Source organism: Caloenas nicobarica, chromosome 19, assembly GCF_036013445.1.
Source record: "Caloenas nicobarica isolate bCalNic1 chromosome 19, bCalNic1.hap1, whole genome shotgun sequence".
In the NCBI taxonomy this organism is placed as follows: Eukaryota; Metazoa; Chordata; class Aves; order Columbiformes; family Columbidae; genus Caloenas; species Caloenas nicobarica.
The window spans coordinates 7459272-7477110 of NC_088263.1; the positions used below are offsets into that span (position 1 = coordinate 7459272).

Below are 17839 nucleotides of genomic sequence, written 5' to 3' on the forward strand. Positions count from 1 at the left end.
CCCAGCATTTCCACGTCCATCCTGATTTTTACACACAAGCCATGGGTACAAAACATCCATAAGGGTTTGATTGCTCTCATTCGATAAAAATACACAACATTATATATAGCAGTCACAGTGTTAAATGGCGAAACTGAACTCAGTCACATAGAAACTTTGAAAGATGTCGCTCACAGAAGACATTTTCAATAGGGATTTAAATAATTTCTAAAAGAGAATTTTAAAAAAAGAGAATACTTCAATACTTCAAGCACAGTCAAATTCATTTGCCATTTGTTGGTAGAGAACAGAGCAGGTAAAGAGCTGAGCTGGTTTTCTGGCAGCTCTATGAATCTACACTTTTAAGGAGATTGCTTGAAAATATAATACACCATTAATTTACCCTGACAAAACCTATCAACATTCAAAGCCACAAGAGCCTTATAACTCAAGACTCTATAAATGAGAGGTTTTCTGTCTAGGAAAGTTAATTCAAATCAAGGTGAAGAGTGGAAAGTCACATACATTATTCCAAATTAACTCCCTACGTGGTTTTACTTTGGAATAAGATTGTCCACTTGCAAAGTGGATTGAACTAATTAGAAGCCAAACTGGCAATAAAGGGAAATATTTCAGGATAATTCACATATATATGGGAAGATGTTTCTCAAAGATAAAGTCTAGCTTTGTCGAAAGCAAGTCAGCTGTAGACCAAGCAGCAAAGCTCTAGGCTTCCATTTAGACAACAGTCTAAACAAAGCCTAACCTAATACAAAAAAAAGGCATCTAGTTTTTACAAAGGAATTTGCAGACTGTTTCTCTGGCCCCCTTAATGTCAAAACTGCCACCTCTGTGTCTCTGAAATGACTCTGTGATGGTTTTTCATTTTAGACAGCCAGAAATTCACAGCACGAATGGGTAAGAGGTAGATGTTCGGAGCAAGTGACGCTTGCCATCAGTCACATGAAAAACGAATGCAGAACAGACACAAAACCAGGTCAATATTGGTGGAGGACCTACCTGGGTGACAGCAGCTCAATTCTTGATGTCGCTGTGAGTGGCATTAAAGGACAAAACGGACTAATCGTGACCCTGAAGCCACATAATATTCCTATAATCGGCTTGAAACGCATGGCCTGTCAACAGGCAGCAGATAGTAAACAGTTCGGCAAAGCTGTCCAAGCAATAACCAGGCTACTGTGAAAGAAATGCCCAATATTCACAGCAGATGACCCAGTATAACCAGTCTCACCATCCCTAACAAGCTCTGCAGATGTAACAATAGGAATGCTTACAGTTGCTTTCAACATTTCAAACCAAGAAACCACTCCCTCATATTCTTAATTGCCTCCCACAAGAGAGACAGGGATTTGGAGTCTCCATAAATTCTGACTAGTAGAGAAATCATCCCATTAATTTTCTACCAGGCTTATTTTATAAAATTACTAGCCAAACCAGAGTCCAATAATGAGATGATCTATTTGGAAATAACATTTTGCTTTGAGTAAAAAAAGAAACACCATTTTAATCTATAATACCCATAAATCACTTATTTGCAGACTACAGCTTGGGGACTCAGGGCCAATCTAGTGATGAGATTTCTCTTCTCTTTGCACCATGTCAGCATCTGGTCTCTTCATGTGAAAACAAAAAGCTGCCCAAGGACATTATAGCAGTTTCACACCCTGAACCACCCAAAGAGTCTGCCTAGTTCAGTTAGTTATAAACACACTGCATTTTGCATTTCCTACCATTTTAGTATTGAAAGTGTTTAGGTGAATATATGGTAACGCTGACTGGTAGAGCAGGTCACGTTCAACTTCGAACAAATATAAACCACTTCTTTATTGAAAAGCTGAAATTGAATGCCTCAAAGCTTCTTCCAGATAGTGATAATGCAACAAAATGATGGGTGTACAAGGCAAAGACCAGTAAATACAGTCAAAAGTACGTCCTCCTCTCCCTGGACATGTTCCTACTGTTCAGTTATATTGTGGCAGACATGGTTTGTTACAGGATTTTCACACGCCTAAGTAGTCAAGCCTGGCAGTGATTTTTTAAAAAAATTTAAATAAACATTTTACTTCGATATATACGTAGTCCTTTTAAAGAGAAGCTCTGATTGTGCTGAATTACTGTACCAAGAAACAGCCATCTCCAAGATAAGAGATAACAGCCAAGCATGAGAAAAATCACAACAGGAAATAGAGGAATTGTATTCCAGATATAAGAGCAAACGACACAGCTTTCAAAGCATGCTAGGGGCTATACAGAGCCCACTTATTGCAGATAAGAATTCAGATTGAATTTTGGAGGTCTAGTCTGAAATACAAAGAGTCATAATATTCCTGGGGGTAAACAGCTCCAGAGAGCATCAGTGTTACAGGAGGGGGCTTCTTGAACGAAATTACCATCCCTCTTACTTGAATTCACATCTTCTGGTTGGGTGTTAACACAATAATCTTGTATTATCTTAACCGCAGTCCATCATTTTACCTCCACAGAAGCACAGGCCAGCAAAGGGAATTCCAGAGTTCAAACCCATTGATACGGTTCAAGCTGGACCACAAAAAGCACAGCGTAACCGTATCACACAAAAGGTCACCCACTGGGACCTGATGCAAAACAAGGAAAAACAAAACAAGGAAACCAAAGAAGGAAACAAAACAAACAAAGAAAACCCTTAAACAAAGAAGGAAAATATTTGAAATTCATCAGTCCATCCACTTCAGTCCCGTTAATTCATGATGATCTGGATTCTTATAGCTAGTTCTAAATTTTCAACAATGTGTCATTTTATTTAAAAAACCCCCTGCATTCGAATTTCTACAGAAGAGCACAGATGTACACAACGCTTTGCATATTAAATACGTGGCTTCATAGTGGCTTAGATTTCACACGTGGCCACTATTTCAATGGTAAATCTGTTCTGACGTTGCTTATTGTTACAGGATCTAAAAAATACAGAGACACAGAGCGCGGCTAACATGCGAGTTTTGATAGCAAACAGGCTTTTTACCGAGGGGCTCCACAGACAGAGAAGGGAAAAAGAGGCTAATCAGTCGTCAGTCAGACTCTTTTTAATCAGGTCGAAACGCTTTGCTGTGGAGAGCGGGTTCAATCTCTCCGATCCCCATTCCCGTCGCTCACGCTGCTTTCTTAATTAGCAGCAAGTGGACAACAGCTGTCAGTAGCCCGGAGGCCAGAGAGTTATCAGCAAAAAGGGGCATGTGTTGAGGAGAGAGACATGGGGTGGCCACCGAACGGGTCTGTTAAACGATGAGCGGCCAATACACGCGAGAGATCCGGCCGCAGCCGAAATGGCAAACAGACACACGGCCTCGGACACCGAGACCCAGAGGATGCTCTTCCTGCTGGCTTTAGGCTGGTCGTTTTAACATATGACTAATTGCGATTAAATTTTTTTTTTTTTTTGGTTAGTATTCCCATAACAGGAAAATTTAAACTGAGAATAGAAGGAAATGGGAAGGTCATCCTAATGTCTTGATGGAAATATATGGGGGTCAATTCAAAGGCACAGCATAATCAAGTCCTCAAGACTGTTCCTGAGGTTTTAAGCAAAAACAGTTGAAGCACGGGAGAGAGGGGGAAGAAAAGATGTTTTACTTAAACAGCAGAGAAACTTTAGCAGAGGATACAAACTTAATAAGACAACTGGAAGCCATAACCTCAAATAACATGAAAGGAAAAATCTCTACTCGGTCATTATTATTTGTGTATTAAATCCTATGAGCCCAAGTCATTGGCCCAAGTCACCTTCCTGCACCACATATCACATGAATGCGGATAAAAATAAACTTCTGCCTTAAACAGGTGATACCCACCGGTCAAGCCATGTGCTTCTCTGACAACACAACTCTCTGGATGATCATGAGTCTCCAGATGATCAAGAAATAAAATAATTGACTCCCTGTTGGAGGTACTGATTACTGTCTTTGTGGCAGTCGGGGAACTCTATGCGATTGTAAGCAATAAAATGTATTATTAAAATTTCCCACTGCCCATTTGTTAATGAAAAATTGCCATCACCCTAACTTCTTCTAAAAAAGCCAGGCTTCTTTCAAACTTGGCTTTAACCTACCCAGAGAGCATAGATTTGGAGCAATTTTCTGAGGCCTGTCTGGCAGGCTGCAGTTCTGCCAGTTCTAAATATACACCAGCTTTCTGAGCTGGAGCCCACACCAGGGAGGCTGGGCTGAAGATGGAAGCGTTTCCCCAAGCTGCCAGTAGAGCAGCAACACATTTAAAAACCCTCATCAAATTAAGTGCTTAATTACAACTCAGACTTTGAGACTCTGGAAATTCGGATAATCTTCTGGGAAATGTATTAGCCTCCCACAAAAGAAATTGCAACATACAAGCGCAAAGTTTGAAGAGCATCAGCCCGTCAAATCACACCTTGTACTAGATTCCTCAACCCTAATTCCCAGAGAATATGAGGTGAGGTCTGCAACTTAATTTCAGATTCTTGAGCCTCCATGAAAGACTAGGAACGACATAACCAGGAGGCTGAATCGGGAACAGCAGGTTCACATGATTCTAGGTGGCACAGAATATTACCTGCATCTTCTCTCAAATGGAGAGATGCCACCGCTACACAGCACTACATCTTCTACTCTCACTACTTAATGTCCAAATGACCAAAATAACCAGTTAAACCACAGCAGTAAAAGAATCAAGGGGAGAAGTTGTACTCACTCTTCTCACTTCACTACAGTCAGCACTTTCCATCACCACTCACCGTGAAGGCAAAAGTACAGAATAAATGCTTACACAATGCTCTAAAAATGAAAAGTTCTAGATAAACACTAAGCGTTACACATTTTCCTTTCTGATTCATGAAATTATTGCAGCAAGGGAAACTGAATTTTGTTCTCAAAATAAGCCAGAACATCCCTCATTCCTCCTTGCTACCACCCCCCATGCGCCACATTCGGCAGCGAGAGAAGCTCTACTGCTTGGGCAAGACGTGTGTGTGTGTCCCTTTGCTGTGACATACGTGCCACTATTTGCTGGCACATCCCTATACATCTCCAGGACAACCACGCTGAATCAAACACTTGTGACCCAGGCTCTTAGACAGGATGGCCTACAAGCCAGATGAGTATGTGTCCAAAAAAATTGTAAATTAAGAGAAACAAAGGGCAGTGACAGGTGACAAAGAAGTAATCATATCCTGGTTTCAAAGATAAGAAGAAACAATAAAAAATAAAAGGAATTCAGACGCAGAGCTCAAAAGTAGAACGAAGGAAGTAACTGAACTTGGGTTGGAGGCGTCTCAGGAGCTGAGCTAGGAAACTACGATGGGGTTCACTTGTACCACACATCAGCTATAGGTGAACGGGTTTTCCCCTTCAGCGGCTTATCTCTGCACACGCAGCTTCCAGACAGGTTCCCGTTTAGAGCACAGCACTTCTTGCTTATTCTTTTTTTTTTCTTTTTATGAGCCACAGGTCAGCACTTCTGCGACAGCCACCGTGTCCAGGAAAAGCCCCCCCGGAGCCCAGCGCCCCCGATGCTGCTCACAGCTGGCACCCATCGGAGGGGGCTGGATCAAAACAATTACCTCTTCTTCCAGAGAATGTCAACTGCAGAAATCAGCTGAAATGGCCATTAATTAAAAATAAACTTTTTGGTGGAAAGCTATGGAAATCTATGTTATCGGTCTCGACAAAAGTCAGCTCCGTGATTAAAAACAGAGAGACACTACACCAAAAAAGCCCCAATCTAGTGATAAGGAAACTCAGGACAGGGAGGTGACTGCGTTTCAAGTGTGTGCCCTGTCTGATACAGGCCTTGGTAGAAACCCGGTCTAAGTGACACTGGTGCTACAGTGCTAAGAAATGCCAAAAGCCACCGAGCCAGTTGAGATTACAGAGACAGAAACTGCTGCATCAACCCGACTTGGGATAAATCAAATAAATTTGTACCCTGGAGCAAGTGTCTGGGGAGTGTCCAGACAAGGCTTTACAAATATTAACTAGCCTGAAGTTAAATACCTCTCTGTAAACTATCCTACAGACTTTGATACCATAAGAAAGTGAAACTTTTTCCAACACAAAATTCCAAGCAAGTGAAAATATGAAAGCAGCTCTTGATACAGCTTAACCACACTGTGGGGCTGATCATTTAAGCTTGTGCTGCTTCCTACCAATATTAAGGCATTCATAAGATTTTTCATATGGGTTACTCATACCGAACAGCTGCTCTGGCAACTGCTGGAGTCAGCATGTACTTCCTGCCTTGAAATAAAGTCATCAATATATCTCAGTACAGAAAATCATACTCTCTTTAAAACAATTCTTCATAGGGTTTAGATATCAACTGGCTACGTGCCACCGACACTCCCTTAAACAATGGTTACACCCTCTATACAGCTAAAAATGAAATAGCTGAAAGGGAAGACGATTTATGCAAGTTCCCAGGGTAAAACACATCTGAGAAGCACTGGTCTGGGACTGACATTGTTCTACTAAAAGAATAAATATCTTGAGTCCAAATCATATTTCCTTCACCACCTTCCCAGACTCGCACAAGAAGAAAATCCATCTGAACTTTCCTTTTACACTTCTGGTGCTCTCTAACAGAATGAAAGCCCAGCATTTTAAAAAACTGTTAAATAAATCAGAAGTGCTGCAGATTATGATTTAACCTTTTGTTAACATCACTTGTAGTGCCAGTGAGACCGTTTGCCAGCTAAGGAGAGGTCTGAAACTCTTTCAGTGTTGACTCTATGCCGAACACAAACGTTGAGGGATCTGCCCATCCCACAGAGATCTCCTCGCATAGCGACGCCGCTCACAATGCCGCCACAGTGAGACGGGGTGTCAAGACAAACATCATTGTATTAATTGCATCTGTTGATTAACCAGCCCAAGAACAGCCTTGTTTCAGTCACAGGCTTTATAAGACAGCACTGAAATGTTACTGTGAGTGTTGAGATGGATGAGCCAACAGACAAAACACAAAAGCATTTGTAAGGAGACTCTCACCGGAGTACTTTGATAAGCTGCTCAGCTATGCAAAATGATGGTCTTTATTGACATAGCTTGCTCATATAGTCCTTAACTTGTTTTTATGTCCCTTTTGCAAGCTTTCCACTCAAAGCTGGGCAAACACACACATAATGTTACCTTTGCAAAGGTGAAAGATAGGTAAAGATGTGTAACTAATCTGAAAACAGTTTAAGAAGTCACACTAGATACTAATCCTTCTCACTTGGGGAGTTTACAATTGCTCTCCTCTGTATTTTGGAGGCTTTTCTTGACTGTGTGGAGTGAAAGAGTTTTCAAACCAACAGGAGAATATAACGCTGGGGGTTTGGGGTTCAGAGCAGTACGGGGGCCACCGGCCACAGACCACAGGCAAGTGTTTCCTTCCATTCTCGCTCGGCTGAAACGACCCTGCAATGCCATGTAAGGTCAGTAGATTCAGGTTACTGAAAGAATGACATTTTAAACCTGATATCCCTCTCATCCGAAACCATCTGCAATTCATCTGTTAAGGCTGAGATTATTCGTCCTGGGGGAATTATCCACTAATCAGTTTTCATCTCCAAACTCGGTCCTCACGCTTGCAGACAGTCAAGAGCTCAGTCTGGCAGAGGTTTTGGTTCCCTCTGCTCTCACCGGAGGCCACGGTAACACAGAATAGTCTCCCATGGGACAAGCTTTAAAATACATTTGATGGTGACTCCATGACAAAAGGCAGGTCTGCTCTAAGGGAACTGGCACCAATTTACCAGCCAAGGCACAAAACAAGGCTTCAAGTTTTGCATCGCCTTAGCTAAACTGGGCCTTAGTTCTTCACTCTTTCTTGCATGGGGAACTGCTGCGTGTGGTTTTGCCCCACCGTGATTTTATGAAGTAGGATAAAAACTAAGCAAAACCAGAAGGCACAACAGGAAAAGGGGTAAGGATGCCAGTATTTCCCCCAAAATACACATACGCAGTGGTCAGCACGGACTTTTGGCTTTTAAGCTTTCTCACTACCTGGCTGCTATTTTGTTCAGTATTTGTCACAGGCAAGCGTGAAACTCAAGAGGAGCATGTGGTCAGGTGAGTCAATCCCCTGGGCTCTGCAAGTCCTTCTCCTCTACCTGTTACTGCCCATCCTCTTGCTCCAGCCCTGTCCCATTCCACCAAAGCATTTGCTATCAACTGCTCGTTTACTACAAAAGTGGTTCTTTCCATTCACTCGCCCATACTATGTACCAGCACGAAATTCATTTACATCTCCATCTCCCAGAGCAGTTATCCCTGTTGCGCAGGGGCTTCAAAATAAGATGTGCCCTTCATTTGCAATTAGTATGCAAAAAAACCCCAAATCCAGGCTGCTAAGTTGCCTCCCGCAATTCACCCAGAAGCCAATGCCATTACTGCAAAATTTGCAGTTTGCATCAGTAAACACAGTAATGTAATAATCTTGGTTCATCTAATTTTCAATTTTGAGGATTATGTAAAAATAAAAACAAAACCAAACTCAACTGGATTTCTTCCGACAAGCAAATTGTTGAACTGGCCACAAATCATTGTACCCACTGCAAAAGAGAAATTCTGGAGATACTTCAGCTGGTATGATTCAGGATAAAGGGCATTTTACAGCTGTACGACAGAATATTTTGGGAAAGAGAGATGTTTTTAATTCCCTCTGGTTCATTTAATAAAATCTAAACATCATAGCTTAAAATAACCCTGACAGACAAAGCAGGCCAGGCCTTCCTATCCAATAGTCTAACCATGTACTGCATCAAAACTGTGGGATGGAGAAAAAGAAACCATTTACACACAGAAGAGCAGGAGTCTCTCTACCCAGACCCATTTGTTTTACTCTGCAAGTATTGACAGATGAGTAATGAAAACTGCTGCAGACACGGGCTCTTCTTCAAGGCAGCATCAGTTAATAAACCACAACCACAGCTGCAAAAATATTCAGGAATTTAACTAAATGACTCCTTCAAGGGCACAGGATGGCAGGAGGAGCCAGTTTTTATGCTTTTTTACCATCCCAAAGGTTAAGATCATAGTGTCCAGCATCAACACAAACCAGTGTCACTTTTCTGGATAGGAAAGGTTTGAGTAACGATTTCATTAAATGTATACTACTAATATTTCTAGCATTATTTTTTTCCCATTATGATCATGTTTGAAAGTTAGCATAGTAGGTTGCCAAAGCTTTTAGATGTGAAGTACCTCATCTGAGAGGTATTAAATGATAAAAACTAATGAAAATAATCCTAAACCCTCAGGACAAGCCACAGCACTGATAACATTGCCGAGAACGGAGTTTTGCACGATTTATCAACTTTGGATGCCGGAATCAGATCAGGACCTCAATCAACATCCATGTTAATAGCACATATATGCTGGGAGTGCTTTTGGAATCAATTATGTTTTCACTTGATGGAGGATTTTCTTTTTTTGCATATTGCCAGCGGAGCTTCAACAGCCTGGATGCCCAACGGCTGTAACCTTGGATGGTATTATATTATTTATAGCGGCCTTAAGTACTTACAGAAATTGAGAAGTATCAAAACAATGACATAAACGATCAACAACCTTTCAACATCGGTTTTGTTGTTCCTAACACTATGACACACCTTGTTGCCAGAGACTCTCGGGATTTACAGATAAACTCAGCTGCCCACCTGTCAGAAATAATCCCGCAGATGTTTCCTTAGTTTTCCCGTCTTTACCGTGTTGACTTCAGCCAGAACAAAAAGTGTAAAATACACATTCGGGTGGTCTGAACAGAGATAATTGTGGTCATCTGCCAGGTAAGCATTTTTTCCTTGTGCATGGAGTAAAAAGCCACAAGGACCCTGACAACCCTGGGCAATGACACGACTGACACCAACGTCTGGTCCCAAGGATGGGTTTGATCCCTTGGACCAGCCAAGGGGAAGCTCGGGGACGTCCTCCCGTGTGTCACTTGTGGTGTGCGCGACGTCCCCAGGGAGCCCTACAAGTGTTACAGCAGAACGCACACCTCGGATCTGAGGTCTGATGAACAAGGCTGTAGTTCAGGATAAAACCTAAGAGGAAGAGCTGCCAATGCATATTTGAAGAAATTCAAACAAGTGTATTCACCCAAGATGGACAGGAGCAAAACCATCTTTGTTTAAAGTCTACCTGGAAATATACACAAGGAGTGATGAGAACCAAATTCCTTGTATATAATCAAGTTTAAAGCTTCTTCTAATTAGAAAACATACACTTAAAAAAAATAAGATGGAAAGAATATATCTTTGTATATGAACGCTGCAGCACACATCACTCCCAACAGTTAAATGCAAGGTTGCATTGTTAAGCAAAAGTTGGATGGGAACCATCCACACTTTATCTCCCCATACTCAAATTGACAAGATAGAGCACAAAATGAGAGGATAATGTATCAATCAAGGAAAACGGTATTTTAAACCGTATTGTTGTGCTAACTGAAGCCCACTGTCGGAGGGATTCAGTGAGCGCTGCTCTCTAGAATTGGCTGGAATGCACTATACAACCAGAAATAAAATATTGATTTCCCTGGGTGCCCTTTATTACATGATGTTTGGTTCGTAAAGGAAACTTTCTAAATATGGAATTTATTCCTGAGGCTATTTTACCACATCTTAGGGAGTATGGACAGGACAGATCAGTAGACTGAGAAGTACAATGAAAACATGAAAAGGTAGGGGATAAACCAATGCATGCTGTACATTGTGAACACACTTCTTATAGATATAGAATTACGTATTCAGCCTCTTGCTAAAATTCTATTAAGGTTTCATCAACCAACCAAGTTGCAGCACCTGCTTACTCCAACTTTACCAGCTATTTGTAACTATTCCGGGATTTTAACTTGTACTGATTTTTTCGTTTCTTTCCAGAAGCCTAAAAAGAAAATTCTCATCTATTTTCTTTCAAAACCCAAGATTTCTGTACGTGCGAGGGATGAAATTAAAGATCTTGTTTAGAATATAAATGGGATTGGTTCAGTGAATACGTTAAGTACGCAACAAAAGGCACCCCCGCGTGAAGCCTTCAGAGAGAAAGAACAAGAGCACGAGAGTGCCAGCAAGCTTTAACCTTTCTCCCTCAGCAGAATAACGAATCAGTATTTCCTCAGAGGCACTGATGGCCACATCACGATGTTAACTCGAATCACAAAAAGCACAGTATTTTCATGACACCAGAAAAGCTCTACACAAAGCAGCAGAGACCGTCACCCAGGTAGATGAAGATAATGCAAAACACACATTTGCTTAATTCAAGGAGCCTCAGCATCGTAATTAAGAAATCTCGTCTTCGGGTGCCATCCACGCTCAATCGACACTCTCAGTGGTGTGAAAGGGGAACCAAAAAAATGAAAGAAATCTGAAACCCAAATGCCAGCCAAGGATTAGAATCTCCATATAGCTCTTGTCAATTCTCCACTTTTTAGATTACTTTCATAAATATGATAAAATAGAAAGCAAGTGTACAACAAATTCTCCCAAATACTGTCCATATCGCATCTCCCACAAAGTCAGTGAACGCTCTGATACAGACCTGTTCTTTCTTATACTTATTTCTATTCAATTCTTCTTTGCTCTCAACATTAAAACATTATCTCACAAACTCCAGAGATGGTAAGCTATTGTAGCAACTAAAACAGTAAACAGATTTAACATCAAAAGACAAGTTTCAAAGTTGAAGAGCTTTAACTGAAATATGCAACACAAATAGACCAATAACCTGATCCATCCACTTTCTCAGGTTGCTTCACAGAATATGTGGGGACATCATTTCTCTCTTACGTGGGTGAAATTGTTTCCTCTATTAGCATCAATGTCACACACCACAGGAAGAGATCAGAAATGTATTTTTGAGAGTGGATGCCACGGGTCAGGTAACGCAGCTGTAAATTTGTCAGGCTGCAGTAACATGAATGGCAGAACTGCAGAACGTTCCTTTGGCAGCATGTCCCAACCTGCAGGATTCCTGCAGCTCCTCCGGATTGCTGAAATTCATCTTCTGTCTCTTTGCCTTCGAACAGACTCCACAAAAGCCCCCAGGAGCCTCATCCTTGTCCGCTTTCGCTTTTTCTGATCCGTCTGTCTTCTCCTATCTGCTCTACTTGCACGCGACTTCACCCACCATTCCCTCCTCTTCTGACATCCAAGGCTTGCATGTCCTCTCGCTCCTTTTCTGGTCTTTCCAGCCATTCCACCAACATCTCCACTTGTGATGTGCCTTTTTCCTTCTTTGGCCACCTTTTTATACACCTTGGAGTTCTGGGGCTGTAAATTCAAACTTGCAAAGGTGAATAAATCTTGTTTTTCTCCAGCCAGCTCTCCCTTGAATCCCTACTGAACCACTGAGAACAACACCCTGTTCTCTGTCACCATCCCCTCATCCCGTTACGTTCTCCAGTATTTCTCAACTATACACCATGAAAGCCAAGCTTTGGTTGTTATATAAACAAAACTGACAAATAACAAAGCTAATATTCTTGTGATAGCTATATGATTTTAACACTCCTTTCATACTGCTTCCATGGCAATGGCTGAATCCTACAGCTTGCTCGCGTTAATAAAGAAAACAAGACAGATATAACACCAAAGCAGAATTTCCCAAGTATTGGGGCATTTACAGCACAATACATTTTCAGTTGTTTTCAGAGCAGGTACAGATAGCAGGTTTCTTCCACTCAGGCGATCCATTGCAACAAGCGAAGCTGTGCTGAGAGCCTGCATGTCCCTTGCAAATACGAAATGTTCCCTGCAAGTGAAGCAACGGACCTGGATGAGGGACATTTGTGTTATGATCGTGACTGACAGCGAACCTCCACTCATCTCTCTGCTCAGTGGAGGTTTGCAAGAGCCGGTGAGAGCTACCGCCACATAAAAATCACACCAACAGATATATTTAGCCATTGAGGTTCAAGGAAAACGATTGCTCACACTGAAAATAAATTTTGTTTCCAGTTTCTGCTTTTTCACTGACTAAGGCGCGACCCAGCTGCTTCACATTCCAGTAGACTTCAGCTGTCTTTTTTTCTCCACTCCTTGTCTACTCCCTTCTTACAACCGCTATGAGCATCTCAACCTTGCCGCCGTTATCCCGCAGGCTGCATTTCTGAGCGCTCCCGTCTCCAAGCCATGCAGCACAACCCCTGTCAAGCCTACGCCGACTCATAAAAAGAGCAAAATCCTGCTCTTTCTGCCCTTTTGTAGGGAACACTAAACAGTGATTATCTTGTACCTATATTTTGCCTCCACACACAACCAGACTGAATTGTTGATGGTTTTTAAACAAGTTACAACAAAACACACGTGGGATGTCACTATCGGAGTCACATATAATAGGAAATGCAGTAGGTGCTAAAAGGCCAATTAAGGAAGAATTGGAACTGAATTGCCTTTAGGGTTGTGAAGTGAGTCTTCAGAAGAGTTTAATTTTCAGATTCCAGGACAAGACATTTCACAGAGAATTCTTAGTTTGAAAACCACCAGGAAAGCAGCACTTCCACTGGCCAACTGCTAAACTTCTAACTTGAAAGTCCTCACACTGAAGAACACGGTACAGTGGTGAATCCACAACAGAACCAAGGAGTTCCGCCTGGTAACTCACCATATAAAAATGGTGCAGGATAATTTCCATAGAACGATCCGAGAGGTGATAACAGTTCAAAATGTGTCGCCCCCCAAAATAATATCCGTTTGAAACTTCAAATTAATAAAAAATAAAACATTCACAGATGCACAATTCAGAATACTGTAAACTGGCATGGAGGACTCTGAACAAACATTAAGTTCCTATAAAGATGGGAATAATCTGGCCTCCTTAATTGTTTCTTCCACTTCACGGTATTCCTTAAAAACAGAGTTCTCCTGGGATTACCTCTAGATTTTTATACCACCACTACTAAAGGATGAGACTTCAGAGATGAATTTGCTTACAAGGCAAATGCTTGAGTAAAAGGTGAAAACAACGGCATTTTCAGTCTGCTGGGAATAAATACATGCAGTTGAGTCCAGAGCAGAATTGAGATAGCTGACTGCACTCCAGGTAGCAAACGCTTGAAGCAGTTATCTCAAACAACCTTTAGCAGACAGCTATTGAAGAAGCAAGCTTACATGGGACATGAAAACCCTGCAAGAAATTACGAGATTAATATTGAAAACATCAAGTAGAATAAACTTTCAAAGTATGGCACCCATATGTTCTTTGGTTTTAATAAAGGGCATTCTTGAATGGACCTGCTTCATGGAAGAGCTTTTGTTTTTAGACTGATGGTATCTAACGGGTCCCTTATTCTCCCTGAGTCGATGCAGAACAGTTCAACTCCCTGGAGCACGTAATCCATCAGGTAAATAAATACAGGAATTCATGTATTGCCATGGTAACAGGAAACCCAAGCGGAATCTGTGACCTTCTCCACTCTTCCTTGGCATCCTTATTTTGGACTTTAGATCAAAACCATAAGACTAACCAGGGTGAGAACAAATATCTCCTGAAAGCAAAGACAAAAAGTCGCAGGTCTACAGTAACAAAAACCTGATACTGGATGCCATTCCTTCAAGTCAATGGGGGTTATGCTTCCAAAAAGTATCTGGAAGTCTCCTGGCTGGAGCCTTGCGAAGCAGGCAGTCTAATACTAGTGAAAACAAAAGATACCATCGTATTCTACATTACCAGCTGGCTGCCCTTCACTCCAAGCAGTGCTCTGAGTCGCTCCACAATGATTAAACAACAGTAGAGAGAAGCTCCAGAGGGAGCCTTGTCCGCTGCCTTGGTGGAGAGGATGGTAGCTGTTATCTCTAATCATTTATTATTCTTTTTTATTAAGTGCCAACACGGTGTTTCATTTACAGACCCAAGGAGCAGATGTATGTAAGATCTCCAGGGATCCAACCCCACAAGGTAACACTTTTCTTCCCAGCAGCCTGACTAGATGAACACCAGAGTCAAACTCAAGCCCATGTCAATTCCAAAGTTTGTCAGATGGCTTGTTATGAGGCAACAGCCTGTTTTATTTACAAACATAATGGGTTTTGCATGTATTTCCGTTCCCATAAGAAATAAACAAATTCAAGTGTACACAAATACGCAGACCTTAGACCTCAGAGCATTTGTTTCATGACTCTGTATCCTTTGTTCTGCTACTGCATACATTTTGACAAATATTATCCCAGAATTACTGCGGTATTGCAGACGGTGTTTATTCGGTGACGCTATTAACCAAACTGTGTCAATCAGGAGTTCAAACACTCACAAACAGTGATCAAGACTGTACCGCACTGAAACAGCTGGCTTCCAGCCCTTCTCCCCTCCCGTTTATACTTGGATTTTTTTTTAAAAATACCCTTCTTAAAGAAATGAAAATGCAAGCAGTTGAAAGAGGACAGTTTCCCAGATTTACAGTTGTTCTTGTTCAGCAAATCACCCCTACAATGCACCCCCACTAGGAAGAATTCCTCCACATCAAGGCTTCGACCATTGCGTCTTCAAGCCTACACTGACAGCACTGACCTGGGGACGGGTCCCGCACGATGTCCTGAGCTCTTCAACCGGAGTTCAGCAGGTTGCAAGGTCAGGTCTGTAGGCTGCACAGTGTATGATTTTTTTGGTATGGTATTTTTGGCCTTTTCTGTTCTATTGTTTACGGAACCGCACTGCGTTTGTGTGTGTCTACGGAGTCACCTTCCCGCGTTTGAACTCTCCACGCTGCTTCACTGGTGCAGAGTTATATTTACTATTCTCACAGGGTTATTTACTGCACACGGATAAACAAAACGTGATCGCTTATTTATACATCTGTAACTACTCTCTAAAGCGCTATCAGCAGTTACTAAAATCCCAAGTCAACTTCACCTCTGACATAAACAAGTTGCAATTATTTTTGAGCTGGCCCCAGGTCTATATATGCTGCTAACACCTTCTTTACTCAGTTACCCGCTTCCCAGACAAACAGTTGCAGCAATATACCAGCAAGCACTGAAAAAACATTGCCAGAATCCTGAAGCAAAGCGTTATGGTGCGGTACTGCGTAAGGGATCATGCATCAGATTAACCCATGATATTTCTGGAATAGCATTTGTCCCGTGATGTGATGCACACTTGTGAGACAGCAACTTAGCACTAAGAGCTGGAAAGATGCCTACGAACCGCGCTCAAAGCCGGCTGCCAGCCTGCTTGTCCCCGAAGGCCGCTCCAGAACTGTATCACGGGAGAACGTATTTATGTACGGTGCAGCGCAGAAGCCAGAATAAACCAGGATCAGAACCAGAAAGCACTGCTACCAACTCTACCCCTTTAAAACGGGAATCTTCGTGAAATTGGTGGCCACTGTCCTGGAAAACCTGAACGCTGCGCTTGCACGTCCTGGCTCAGGCTGCTGCCCTATGTTCCCCAGTAGAAAACTGCCTAGCTACTCCTTACAATTAAAAAAAAAATACAAAACAGCATTGATTTCTCTCTGCTAATTAAATGCAACATAATTAAACTAAATCACTGGTTGATTTGCAAAACACTAATTGAATCTTTCAACGTACTACTCCCGCTACACAGAAAAACAGGGGCATTCAGCCATCTAAAGTGACAACTGAGGACCAGACACGGCTCCAGAAGCACAGAGAGACAATCTGATCCATGCTTGAGCGTTTCCTTGCGAGAGCAGGAGAGATCTCAGCAGCCTCCCCCGAGCACCCGGGGCAGAGGGGAGAGCTTTACTAGGGAGAGGAAAAAATGAGCCAGTTCCCTCTGACATTTGCCCACAGACTCATCTTTTCTGACCTTGCACAAAACACCAGAAAGAGGAAAGTTGGAGAAGTTGCAATTAATCATTGCGTGTAGGCCCCAAAGCGTTGCAGCGCCCCTGATGCTACATGGAAAGGGCGGTAGGGGTGCGGGATAATTTAAAAAAAAAAAAAAAAAAAAAAGGAAAAAGTGGGGGGAAAGGGAAAATGCGGAGGAGACAAAAAGCCTGAGCCAAACGGCGCCCGGGCAGCCCAGGACCGGCCCCGGGAGCGCCGGGCAGGGAGCGGCGGGCAGAGCATCCCCCGCCGCGCCGGGCCCAGCCCCGCTCCCCGCGCCGCCCTGACAGGAGCCTCCGCCGGCCCGGCCCGCCGAACCCCGCCGGTAGCGGGGGCCCTGCCCGCCCTCCCCAGCCCCGCCAGGCCCGAACCGGCAGCTCCGGCAGCCCGGCCGGGCCGCGGCGGCGGCGCTGATGGGGAAGGCGGCGAGGGCGGCCGCCCCGGCGCGTCTTCCCCCCGCCCTCCCCGGGCCTCCCGCGGCGCCCGGCGCGCTCACCTGCTTTCTCGATCTTGCCGGACATGTCGGAGCCGGGCTCGGCGCTCCAGGCCCGGCCGCGCAGGGAGCCCGGCTGAGCGGCTGCGGCGCGGGGCTGCCAGCCGCCGCCGCCTCCCACCTGCTGCCGGCCGCGATCCCGGGGCTTGGCGCTGCGGCGGCGGCCTGTGCGGCGCGGCGGTGGCGGCGGCGCAGGCAGCGCCCGCCCCCCGCCCGCTCCGCCGCGCCGCGAGGGGAAGAGGCGGCCCGGGGGCTCCCGCCGCACACGCGCCGCCCCGGGCCGCAGCGCCTCCTGCCGGCCCCGCCGGGGACACGCCGGCTCGGGCCGCCGGGCGGGGCGGGGTCAGCGAGGAACCGCCTGAGAGACCGTAAAATCGTGGAATCACCGAATGGGCCGAGCTGGAAGGGACACACAAGAATCACACAGAATCACAGGATGTCAGGGGTTGGAAGGGACTCGAAAGCTCACCCACTGCAACCCCCCCGCCGGAGCAGGAACACCCAGATGAGGTTACACAGAAGGTGTCCAGGCGGTTGGAATGTCTGCAGAGAAGGAGACTCCACAA

At 43.8% G+C, this 17839-nt stretch overlaps 1 protein-coding gene across 7 annotated transcripts in view; it reads right to left on the reverse strand.

The window, feature by feature from the left end:
• The window catches only part of RAPGEF1 (Rap guanine nucleotide exchange factor 1), a 79773-nt gene extending 62373 nt beyond the window's left edge, over positions 1–17400 (reverse strand). For all 7 annotated transcript variants that reach the window (XM_065648360.1, XM_065648359.1, XM_065648357.1 and 4 more), the window contains exon 1: positions 17277–17400. In XM_065648360.1, coding sequence (XP_065504432.1) covers positions 17277–17301 — 25 coding nt within the window. In that variant the 5' untranslated portion in view covers positions 17302–17400. The remainder of the gene's footprint in view (positions 1–17276) is intronic.
• Between the last annotated feature and the right edge of the window lie 439 nt (positions 17401–17839).